Source organism: Anser anser, assembly GCF_964211835.1.
Source record: "Anser anser genome assembly, chromosome: 1".
Taxonomy (NCBI): Eukaryota; Metazoa; Chordata; class Aves; order Anseriformes; family Anatidae; genus Anser; species Anser anser.
Genome location: NC_139720.1, coordinates 131,304,426 through 131,317,704, shown reverse-complemented (window position 1 = coordinate 131,317,704; position 13,279 = coordinate 131,304,426). Strand labels below are relative to the sequence as shown.

The 13,279-nt window shown below is 40.0% G+C and overlaps 1 protein-coding gene and 1 long non-coding RNA gene across 5 annotated transcripts in view; one reads left to right on the top strand and one right to left on the bottom strand.

Annotated features, from left to right (window-relative positions):
* LOC310895920 overlaps window positions 1-13,279 on the bottom strand; it is a 136,422-nt gene that overhangs the window by 63,709 nt on the left and 59,434 nt on the right. The gene's annotated exons all lie outside the window — the stretch shown is intronic.
* Window positions 12,416-13,279, top strand: part of EGFL6 (EGF like domain multiple 6) — a 49,641-nt gene continuing 48,777 nt past the window's right edge. The window contains exon 1 of the mRNA XM_083827575.1: window positions 12,416-12,861. Coding sequence (XP_083683701.1) covers window positions 12,782-12,861 — 80 coding nt within the window. The 5' untranslated portion in view covers window positions 12,416-12,781. The remainder of the gene's footprint in view (window positions 12,862-13,279) is intronic.

The following is a 13,279-nucleotide window of genomic DNA, read 5'->3' as shown; positions in this document are numbered from 1 at the left end:
CCAGGACTCGGTACTGGGGCCAGTTTTGTTTAACATTTTTATCACTCATCTGCGTGAGAGGATCGAGAGCATCCTCAGTAAGTTTGCAGATAACACCAAGCTGGATGGGAACGTTGATCTCCCTGAGATTAGGAAGGCTCTGCAGAGGAATCTGGATAGGATGGCTGAATGCCATCATCACTAGATTGATGGGTTGCTTCCAATTGCATGACATTCTACAAGGCTGAATGCCGGGTGCTGCACTTGGGTCGTAACAACCCCACCCAGTGGTATAGGCTTAGGGAAGAGTGGCTGGAAAGTTGACCAGCAGAAAAGGACATGGGGGTGCTTGTCAACAGATAGATAAACCAGCAGCATGCCCAGGTAGCCAAGAAAGCCAACAGCATCCTGGCCTGCCTCAGAAACAGTGTGGCCAGCAGGACTGTGGAAGGGATTGTCCCCCTGTACTTTGCTCTGGTGAGACCACACCTCGAGTACTGTGTTCAGTTTTGGGCCCCTCACTACAAGAAGGATACTGAGTTGCTGCAACATGTTCAGAGAAGAGCAATGAGGCTCATGAAGGGACTAGGAAGCAAGACATATGAGGAGCAGCTGAGAGAACAATGGACAATGGGAAAGAGCAGAGCTTTTCCATCTTCCTGAACCCAGACCACAAGAAGTTGTAGATTAAATGAAAGAACACCTACCAAGCATGCAGACAGACTGATTGCTTTCAAGCTTGTATCTGCTGGCTGGACTCACTTAGAATTATACTATGCATTCATGGGAACTAACTGCTTGTTAGTGGTGTGAACAAGGACATTCTGAAATATTGCACAAGTTTTAAAACAACAGCTATTATTTTAACAGCAGTCATTTTCCAATTACTGTGGTAAGCACACCACCCAATGTGACTTGAAGCCTGAAGAGTGTGAGAATGAGATATTTCAGAATGTCAAACTTCCAGGCAAGCAACCAAGCATCATGGAAGAGCTGCTGAAAGCCTTTTTGAGAGTTTATGGTGAGAAAATAGCAAAGCTCTTCACAAAAAACAAAAACAAAACAAAACAAAAAAAAAAGCTGGGGGGGTCCTCTTTCTCTGAAAGTTGCCAAGCAAAGTTTAAGCATGGAAACTTCTTAATGAGCATTATAATTGTTTCTATTTAACACAGAGAGTAATAGAAAGCAGATGTTTCCTAACAGCCACCTTGAATGAAAGGAGGGCAGGGATGGATGAAAGAAAAATGCAGAAAGGCAGTTGGATATAAACACTATGGCTTCAGAGTACAACTTTATTTAAAGTAAGTATGCAGCTGAGAAGCCAAAAAATGAAGCAAAAATATTTTGCAGGAGGGACCTAAGGCACACACTTAGCTTTATATTCTGCATATTAGCAAGAGATAGATGTTAAACAGATGTTTGTTGTAAAAAATACTCATAATATATCCCCACATATATGCTTAAGAAATAACTGGCTCACATGCATAATTTAAAAGAGAGGAATACATGTTACAGGAAAAAGTTCCAAGATAGACTGGTTAAGACCAAAGAGATAGGTGTCTACTCAGCAATGTGAATGGAGGAATAAGAGTAAGTACTTCTCTGGAGGAGAGTGGCACAGTATCACAGCACTGAGCGAAGAAACATGTCTATGTTACCTAAAGAAATGAATAGTTTTGAAATCCAAATGTCTTTTATTTCTGTCCCTGGGAGAAATACAGCAGATCAACCTCCAGAGAACAGTCCTGATACTGTATGAAGTGATCTCCAAACTCAGAGATCTTCTGCCTAGATCTCAGACTGGGACCAAAGCCAATGATAACAGTTTTGAGAGCACTGACACAACAAAGAATGAAATGTGTGCATTTGTAAATATGAAGCTGCATCAACCGAATGTTTATGTGAATAGTCACTACTGAGAAACAAAGCAAGTTTTATAAAATACTGCATATAGAGACATTTGGCTTAATTCTGCATTGCTTCTGCTTTTGTTGGATCTTCTTTATATCCTACTAAGATTTGTATGAGGGCTGGAGAAGTTATAACATTTATGACAAAAGGAGGTGAAGGACACTGATCAAATATTCAGGGAATACAGAGTAAGAACACCACCTCCATCAGCAAAAAAAAACAAACAAACAAACAAACAAAAACAATTGTGATCCAGAGGAAAGCATTGTGTACTCTGTTTTGTGAAAAACAGAATTAAAGCAGATGAGAAGGTTCATTTAGAGGGTATCTAGAAGTAAAAAACACTTTCCACACATATGTCACAAGATGGTTCCTATAGGAATAGAGATCAGTAAGGTTTGGTTTGGTTCGGTTCGGTTCGGTTCGGTTCGGTTCGGTGGTTAAAAAATATGATGACAGGCAAAGTTTTGAGCATTGGAAAATGAAGGTCTAAGTAACAGGAAATATCTCATGATAGGAGTCACATAAAGACAAGCACAGAGTGCCAGATTTAAAAAAAAAAAAAAAGATTTGAAGAGTCCCTTCGGAAAGATTTTTTTTTTTTTAAGTATTTATTATAATACCAGTGCTGTGCATAATGTATTGTATATCTACATCTGCATTTTAGTTCAAAATCAGAATCTCACTTTTTAAGTGAATCACCTGATTGACCCTACTTAGTATGCTTGGGTTCACACAGACCTTGTGAAATGCACTCCATGAATTTTAGCTGAAGCCTTAAGATGTACTCCAAACGTACACATAATGCAAGTGAAACAGTAATTAACTTCTGTGCCAGAGGAAAGGAAACCTTGACTAGATGTTTTCACACGTATTTTAATCCAGGATCCCCTCAGATATTTCATTAGTTCCATATTGTCTTCCTTTCTTTCAGCGACCTTTGTCTCATCTGACAAAATCAAATTTGTCAGCTTTCACAGACTTCTTCGTGTTCTCCTGAATAAGTCTTTAAATATGCATATATATATAGATATCCCGCAGTTCAGTCACTTCTGCCAAGTAACTTTATAACCTCACTTGGAAATCCAGACTGTGTAGTGTAAACCTAACATATGGAACCTCTTACTTATATGTTTAGAAAAGTAAACTACTACCTGATGGTATAATTTTAACAGGATCTTGTTACTGTTGTATTAGGCCACCCACCATCTTGAATGCATTTTTAATTATTTAAATATAACCAAATACAAAGCATTTTCTATGTACTAAGCTTTTATATTTCCCATTATTTTGGTGAGATATAAGGATTCCCTCATAGAAAGCAGAATTTAGCTAGATACACTGATCCCTTAGGGCTGTCCGGGATTCATGGTGACCGTGTCAATAGATCCATATCCTCTGCTGCACAGAAGTCAACAAAGCATTCCCTTACGAACTACGGGGTTGAGTTTAACCATCGCACCAAAGTGAGATGTTTTAACAAATATCAGAATGACACAAAAAGTCCACTTTGTGGGATATTCCAGAATTTCAGCCAGAAAAGGAGGTTGAAATTCTCACTAAATTTTACTACTGGCAGAGGTTTGTTAATACCTGTGCTCTACTTTTAACAATCTAGTCTGTCAACTTCTCCTCAAGCACACACTGTCAGGGAAGCAATACTACCAGATCTCATAAATCTCTTGATATTTTATAGTTTTCTTAAAGTCTCAGATCCTAGTTAAATGACTGCAAGAATGTCAACTTTCACATATTGATTTTAATACTCCAGATAGCCTGAAGCAATACTAAATGAGTGATTTCTGAGACTCAACCAGCAAAAACAAAAATTAATCGCAATTCATTTTATAATCATGATTCTAACTCAATTCAGAAATTCCATTCATGACTTCTTCATGTTTCTGAATGGTCTGTTAAAGCTAGTAGAGTGATTCACAGGAACGAGAAATGAATAGATTGTTCTTATTCTTCTGTTTATTCAGTTTATTTATTATACTGCATGAAAACTCTGCAATGACCTGATCTGAAACTACTTGGCAAAACAAATGGAAACTTCAGTAACCTAAAAACAGGATTGCTATTGTAGCAATATTTCAAACCTTAAAGCTGTAACTGAGCTATTTTTCATTCTAGCCAAAGCCTGGTCTAAATGTTCTAGCTCAAGTATTTCTGTTTCAACTTCATAGGTCCTTCCTGACTTCTTCATGACTACTTCATGACTCCTAATTAGAGGTTAGGTAATTGATATCTCAAACATAAGAAAAAATAGAATCGTAAACTAACACTTACTTCCAATACTAGGACGCAGAGAGAACCTGCAACTCATATGTGTCTGATAACAGAAGGGTAGTCTTTGCAGCTAGCATTTAAACTACAGAAATCTGTCAGCTGAGAATACAGGACCAAATGCTTTTGAGATGTGAAGCCATACAGATTTCCCCCCAGAACACCTTTGCATAGGGAAATCAGTCTCTGGCCACTCTCGGACTGGACTTTTCCCTGCTATTAGAGAACTTTTTCTCCAAAATTATTTGTATTGTCATACAAATAACAGATGGTCATTATACATAACTGAATTATCTCAATGGACTAAGGGGATTTCATTTTTTTAACAGATATAAGTCATAACCCTCCATTCAGTATACAAGTAACTTCAGCTGCAACATGAGAAAATATCTGCTGTAGAAACTAAGTACTTTAACATGCAGAAGAGGTCTGAAGAATTCTGCAAAACAGCTCTACATCCTGCCTCTCAGAAATATAACTGCTTTCAAGATAGATATGATCATTTGGAAACGTACAAGGAGAGAAGAACGTCTAGACCCTCAGCCTCCTCTAGTAGATGCAGAGCCCAGCTGCTCAGCACTTCTCACTCCAGTGGTCCTGGATGCCTCCTGACCACTGACAGTTTTCCCAAAATGCCAGGTGATTATGAAAAGAATTCAGATGTAATTTTTAATTTTCCATACATATCATTTGAAGAGAAGAAAAAGTCTCAAAGGCAAAAAAAAAGATTCATTACTAATTTTAAGTCTGTCTTGTAATTTAAAATTATTAATAGGTATGACATGGGCAAATAGTACTTTCTATGCTAGAGACTATAGTGGTTTTTAAGCGATGCTGCAGCTGGAATGTTAAATATTAATAACCACTATCGTAAAAGTAAAAACAATCCTAACAAGACTGTGTCATTATAGATTTTGAAGAAAATCCCTTATTGTTTAATTTAATTAAAAGTGTTTGATTTTTTTTTTTAATTAAAAAAAATCTCAGGCCTATGACTTTCAAATTGTTACCATCTCCCTCCTCTCAATCAGTTCTATAAAATTAAAAATATTACATAGAAGACAGTCCATGTTTCCCCTGTAAGTTAAGATTTTTGTGTTGTTACTGAGCATGCCTGTACTGAGATGGTCAAGGAAGCATCTTCAGGATGCAATGTAATCTACTGCCATACTCCATACAATAATTTCAAAGGACAGTGTCAAATTAGCAAAAGCTGAAGCACTTCAGCTATGGATCCATGATAAGTTCTGTCTGGCTGTATCAGGTTTAATCCTGACTTTTTTCACTCTTTTGGCAAATGTTGAACTGCTACATTTTGATGATTCAAGATAATATGGAAAAAAAAAAGTCTGAATCTTTTTGGCAGGAAACCGGAAACTAAAGAAAATCACATCAAAAGCCAGGAATTTATACTTATAAAATTCCTCAGTAAAAAAAACACACAGTGATTTCTTACTACATTCATTCACAAAGCTATTGGAAATAGTAATCCCTGATATATACATGGATCATATAGGAATCAATTAAAATAGGCCAGCTGGGAAACAAGAGCTCACATAGGGGGCATTATGTACTGATACTCGGTGTTAGGTTCTTTACTCATGACTCTTCAGAATTCATAGTCTAATCTGAAAATGCAATCCCCTCCTTTCTAGTTGAAGGGATACTTAAAGCATGGGAAAGAAAGGAGCAAGCCTAGCTCAATTCTTTCACCACCTCAGTAAGCCATCTTCCACCCCATACTTCTATACCTTTGAGTACAAGCTTTACTGCCTTAGAGGAAAAATCATAGAATCACAGAATCATTTAGATTGGAAAAACCTCTGAGATCATCTGGTCCTTTAACATAGTACTGGTACTTTAACATAGTACTGCCAAGCCCAACGTTAAACCATGTCCCTAAGCTCTACATCTACATGTTTTCTGAAGACTTCCAGGGATGGTGACTCAACTACTGCCCCGGGCAGCTGTTCCAACAGTTCACAACCCTTTCAGTGAAGACATTTCTCCTAATATCCAACCTAAATCTCTCCTGGTGCAACTTGAGGCCATTTCCTCTTGTCTTATCACCTGGTGCTTGGGGGAAGAGCCCGATCCCCACCTTGCTAAGTGTGGTTCAGCTGGAGTTGCACCATCACATGCACATCGTGTACTTCAACATGCTGTGGAGACTCCCACTCTTCCCCCAAATGAGAGCTACAAGCGTAAACAACAGGTCCTCAGTAACTTTCACAGGGGAAGTAGCGAGTAGGAAAAAAATAAGTAAATACAAACTCAGGGCATTTCACAGCACTTTGCAAAATATGCCATGAGTACACTTAAGTCTATGAGAACACTCAAGGTCTTATGTGCCTGATTGTATTAAGCTGATGAAATAACTGTTCCATCCAGAATCTGGCTTTAGAGATTATAAAGGAAGACAAACACAACCATATGGCAGTATAATTTTAAGTCAGAAGCCCTTCTCTCAGCCACCACAATTACCATAACTACCTTATAGCACAGCTTACCTGGTGAAAAGATTGCAGGAATATTGATAACCATAAAAGGCCCTCAAAAATAATTTTACTTTTAAGAAACGATCAGCTTTGGTTTTCATTTTCTTTTTTTTTTTTTTGTGTGTTTTCTTTCTGTTTGCTGTTACCACTCCTCACTTCGGGACATAAACATGTTTAGCATGAGAGCTCAGAATGCTACATGGTTCTTTGCCTGCCAGGAACCTGACAAGGTGATGGCAAGAGCAGCCACTACAAGGCTTCACCAAACTCTGCCAAAGCAAGTAAGTTGCCACTGTAAGTAGGAGACAGATACTGACTTCCAAGTAGGTTTTAATAAGAAGAAACCACATATGTGTGTTTCACTCTTGCCTTTCAAGAGACATTTTTCCGTAGAGATTCTGAAAATACTTTTCTGTAGCAGCTCAACAGTTTATCTGGGATTAACATTGCTAATAATGATGATAACTATGAGTTATAAAAGAACCATGACTTTCTCTAAAGCCTAATCTGATCTTTATTTTATGGCTCAAGCCTAAAACCTTACTCACAGGAATTGTATGATTGACCTGAAGTAGAATCATAACCGTAAAGACTGTAACAATTTTACAGCAGGATTATTTCTGATTAAGCTAAAATACCATAACTATATAGAAAAATTGCTTTAAAGCTTATTTTTAATTTTGAAGGCAAAATAAAAAAATGTTTATCATTTGGCTTAGCATTTTTATTTTAAATAATTGCAACATTTATGACCTGCAAACCAAATCAAAGTCAGCTTTTCCATTAAGTTGCTATTGACCAGGGAATTTTATTGAGAGCATTTTGTGCATGACTGAAAGCTGCCTATTAAACACAATGCTGGTAATCATTTCATGTGACTGACAAGGGAAATATTGGGGGATTATTCTGTGCTAGTAAGAAACCTAGTTAATCTCAAAGCCATATCACCTCATGGGTCAAATGCTTTTTGCAGTATATTTTATTTTATACGTGCAATGCTCCCTTTAAACACAAGCGCAATTTTATATCAGTGATGAAAACAAGATTTCATTTCATTGAGAGGTCACTGAGATGCAGAAGGTAAAATTTAAAATTTTGTGTTTTCATACCTCTTCCTGCAAAGCTCCAACATTTAATGAAATCAACAGCAAAAAGCTGCACGGTTGTAACAAGAGCAGAAATAGGCTTGCAGAATTAGTCACATTTTTAGGCTTTTCACTCCTTTATTATAAGCACATTTTCACATGTATCTCAATGGAAGATGTGATCCAACAGCTGTAGAGATGCAATACCTAAGTCAAGCAGACTTAAACCTAATCAGAGGTTTTAATTTGAAATGTCAACAGCTCCCCTCCAGCGATCCACTTACACACTTGCAGTTTAGCATAAACATATTTAACTCACTAACACTGCAGAAGACTACTCTTTTTCAAGAAAATATACGGACAAGAGAAGCCGTGAGCTCTGCTTTGGGACCAGGATTACACAGAGTTAAACAGGGGTTATCTGAAACCTGTGGGAGATCCCTATAAGACATATTATAGATGACTCTGGAAGCCATGGGCCACTCTTATGTCATCCTGATATGAACTGGCCCCTGCGTGAGCTCAGTGCCAGATGGGGAGGAGGATGGCCCAAAGACTGCCCATTACCTTCTCACCCAGCAGACAGCCGTGACTACAACCCCAGTAAATTGCTCCCTAGCAAATCATCAGGAGTAGGAGGAGACCCAGGGCCAGTCCTATTTCAGCAAGCACTACTGTGAAATACTATTTATTGCTTAGCAGGGACCGCCAGGGCTCACAGACCATGGAAAAGAGATCATGCTGACCTTTGGGAGCAGCTCAGAAAGGCAGCACATTCCCCTGAACTCTGCTGCATGACTTTTCTGTTCATTTGTTCAGGTGGGAATGACAGGTTATTTCAATGAAACTTGGTAGTACAAAATAAATGTAGATTCACTGGTACAAAACCGCAGTATAAACAAAAATAAAAATACGTTCTACATATGGCCAAGGAATACACAGAAATAAAAGTGGCACCAAAACCATACATATTTGCTATGTATAAGTATGTCCCTGTGTTCTATCATTAATTTGGAAATGGTCTTTAAAGCAAAAAATACAAAGATGTTATGAGTATTAACCATGTTTATGACTGCACTGATGTTCATAAGTACATTGGGTGAAAAGAAGCAAAATCATTTTCAGGTAAGGATTTCTCTAAGAGAAAAAAATCTCTCACAGAAATTCTCATTTTCAGATACTTTCTTTTCAGGTGAAGTTCTTTCATATCTTCTCTTTTCTTTCCAAAATTATTTTTCTAGTGTTGTTGTTGCTTTCTGCTCCCTGGAAACAGTGTGTTGTGACATCAGGCCCCTGCAGCTCTGCTAGTGATTATGTGCTGCCATTTATAAATTTATTGCAAAAGACCATTTCTTCTTCATAACTGACTTTTGGGAAAAAAAAAAGTTCTAAAATGCATATTAAAATATGCATGTTTAAATCATACATTTTCCAAAGAACTGCAAAAATAACAGTTTTTGCAGTAAAATTGTTTAGATTTTACAGTCATATAAATGTGTTTTGAAATAATGAACTTCTTGTACCCCATTCTTCAGTCGGTAGTCTTCTTTAACATACCTAACCATCAAATGCCTTCTCTCTGTGGCCCAGTTAAAAACTAGTATGTAAGAAACACAGGTTGGACATTTTGTGTGTTATTTACTCAGTGCAGCCCGCCTCAATTTGCTGTGACAACCTCTCAACATTATTGATTCTTCTTCAGCTTCTGCCAGAGTAGTACTTTTCATACTCAGAGGAAGGAAAAAAATTGGTCATGTTAGGAAATTATACTGAGCTTGTGTGATCTGTTTGTAACTAAAAAAAACTGAAAGTATAGGTGGAACCTTTTTATCACCTCACAGTGCAATAGCACACATGCTGTTCTCTCATCTTTTTTTTTTTTTTCTTAAATTTCCTTTCTATCTAAAATTATCCCCCAAAAGAAGGACTAAAGACTCATTTCAGCTCTTCTGCCTTGGACTGCTGTGTCACCAGTTCCACTGCTACTGAAAAGCTGGTACAACGTCTTCCCAAATTCAGATTCCTCTTATACAATCCCTAACTACTGAAAATAAAAAATACAATAAAATAAAAGTATATAAATCTTAAATCAGAACTATTCTGGTGCATTTGGACAGAAAAAAAAAAAAAAAGAACAAAGAGAAGGCAGAAATACTACCAAAAGAAACTCAAGTTTTTCCCCTTTGTCCTTTAAACAACCTGTTGACACTCTGGACAAGCAACAATGCTTTGGTAGTTGAGTGAAGTTTTACAGTGAGCTTGTCTCCCACTGCAAGGCAACAGTGAGGTGGCTTCTACAGCAAGCAAGTGACCAGGCTCTGGAGTTTCAGCTGAGCAGAAGCCGTGTGCGGAGGCTGTGCTGCTCTCAGGCCAGCCTTGGGTAGGTAGGAGCAACCTACAGGACTGCACTGCGGGGCACAGGAGCATCTGCCACATCAGCCAGTGTGAATAAAGAAGAGAGAGTGGCAAGAGCAAGACTAGAATTCCTCTAGTATAAACCCGCAATCTTCTATTGGCAAATTAGCATGCTTAAACTCTAATGGAGATCATTTCACACACTGTGACTCCGGCTGATTTCCTAAAATTTTCATTCCCGTTATAACCAGATCACACAAGTATAATTTAACAAGTTTCTCAGATTCACAGGTAATGAAAGTATAGTTGGAGCCTTGACATTTTCTGTGGCAGAGATGCACGTAACTTTTTGGATTCTTAAGGCAAAAACAAATTAAGTGTGAATAAAATCTACTTTTTTTGGTCCCATCTTTTCAGAAATTGAGTTAATGACCTTAGACTTGAGAATTTCTCAGCTTGGGAATTATACAAAAAAATGCCGTGAGACAGTGGATCTCGGGAAAGCTCAGAATCGTGCAGATTAAGATGGCCAAAGAATGCAGATATATTAATATCCTAGCAAATATAGGCAGTCTCTATGAAACCCCTTGTTCTTGTTTCTCTAATTATTGTTCTAAATCAAGGACAGAGTTTCAGGTAATCATTTATTATCTATCCACAAGCCACTCTTTATAAAAAAAGAAGGACGTTAAGGAAATAATTATAGCTCTTAGCAGACTATAAACAATAAAATTCAGAATTGAATTCTCTTCTGACCAATAAAACTTGTCTTGAATACTGATCAATATTTGAATAGCAAGTCCAGCATCAAACAATACATTCATTTCCATTTGTTGGAACAAATGTGCATAATGAAAACCATGTGTCTTTGAATACAGACTTAAGTAATTGGAATGCTTTCTACACAGCGCTGATTTAACTAAAATGAAGGAAGGCAAATCTAATGAACAGACTAGAAGAGTCTGAAGGTACTATGGCATCTCAGAAAGACAGGAGAGGAGATGCAAACCAGCTTTTGTGCAAACCAGCAGCCAAGAAAAGTATGTCTGTACCTTTCTATACAGCACATAATCAGCATAGCACTTTTCCTGTTATTTATTTACATGTAATTTGAATCCTGTAACTAAATTCCCTATCTTTTGGTAGACCCAACTTTGCTACACTCTCCACTGTTCCACTTAGCTCCACTGCTTCACTCGCTAAGATGACTTAAATCTATTTTGGGAGGATATGTGTCGTTTAAGGAGTCTGAAATCAGCAGTGGATGACAGCGTGGCAAACACTCAAAACCAGCAGTGGATGGGCAACACAAGAAAAGTCAATTTAGATCGTTTTAGATGGCAAAGAGTTGCCATCCCAGCTTTCTTGGACATTCCCATTCCCATGGTAAAGATGACAGGAAAAAAAAGCTGCCCAAAGACGTGTGCTAAATTCAACATGCCAGCCTACAAATGCTCTCCTTCATCATTCCAGGCAGTCCCTGGGGACTGAAGACAGCTAGCAGTGTTGACTCTGTCAACCATCCCAGCTTAATCTGCTGAGGAATTCTGGTTGACACTCAGAATTGAACGGGATGACCCAGGGCAAGTGACCTCGCTAGAAGATCTGTCTTCTTTTCCTTCCTATGCCACTGACTTCCTGGGTGATGCCAGGTAAGCCACTTACTCCCCAGCTTTCCCTTCTGTCAAAAAAAAAAAAAAAAAAAGTTGCTTTAAGAAGGGACAAGTATCCAGATCTTGGGACTGGGATAATAGCTCCTATTAGGCTCTGGGAATTGGGAGTAAAGTCAATCCCTTTTTGACACAATATTACACAAGAAAGTGTTTAGCAGGTAGATCAGTGTCAACATTGGTATCAAAAGAAAGGGGGGAAAAAAAAAAGGCATCTTCTCCTTCTGGGTACTTTTATAATAGGAGGAAAGCATCAAGGGATGCCACACAGACAGAACATAACTTACCCATACTGCACAAAAAAAAAAAAAAAAAAAAAAGAAATTTGCTGACAAATGTTGGTCACTTTACCACACTTCTCCAGCACTGGAAAGAAAGAAAAAGAAAGAGGGAGGGAAAGAGGGAAAGAAGGAAAGAGGGAAAGAAGGAAAGAGGGAAAGAAGGAAAGAGGGAAAGAAGGAAAGAGGGAAAGAAGGAAAGAGTTCTTAATTAATCTGGGAAAAAAAAAAAAAGACCTGTCTAATAAGAAACCCAGCACCCCCAAACCCCAGCATTACCCTAGGATACACAGGTTGAGGCACTTCAAATACCTTGAGCAGCAACGCCAAAGCCGAAGGACTACCTACCAAGAAATAATGTATTAATTAGCTTTAGCGGCTTAAACAACAAGCTGAGCCCCCGGGCAGCCGCCTTAGCAGCCCCGAGGTACCTAAGACCCCACAACCGGGACCCAAGCCAGCCCTCAGGGCACCCCTCGGAGGTGCGGGCAGGGCCGGGGACACCTCCCCGCCAGGCCGCCTTCCCCGGGGGCTGCCCCTTCCCCAGCGAGGTGCCCCGGGGCCCCCTCTCCACCGCCCCGGCCCCGGCCCCGGCCCCGGCCCTCCCTCGCCCCGCCCGGAGGTCCCGGGACAGGCGGTCCCGCCCCCCGCGGCAGGTTTATGAGCCCCGTCCCGCCGCCCGCCCGCCTCTGCCGCCTCTACCGCCCCGCCGCCGGGCCATGGTGCCGGCGCCCGGGGGTGCCCTGCTCCTGCTGCTCCTCCTCCTCCTCGCCGCCCTCCTCCTCGCCGCCGCGGGCAGGTGAGCGGGGCCGGGAGGGGAGCGGAGCGGAGCGGGAGGGGATCGGCCCCGACCCCCGGCTGCGGGGGGAGAGAGGCTCCGACCTCCGCCGGCGGCCCCCGGCTGGGGGTGGCTGGGAGGAGAACGCGCGGCAGTTAGGGATGGTCTTGCAGGTGGTGGGGGGCTTGTGTGCTTCTTGTCAGGTCTGACAGTGGGTGTGCGTAACCAGCAAGTGGCAATGTGCTGTTACAGCACACCCAGGGCTACCGAGCCGTCAGCGCTTCAGCAGCTGGAAGCTTATGAACCACAAACCCGCTGCTGTAGGAAACGTGTTTGCCGTCAAAGCCAAGTCCCGCTTAAATAAATGCTTGTGTTCCTGAGATATCTTCGTGAGATGTTGGGTGTTTGCATTCCTAACACCTTGGAAAGTGTAAAACTG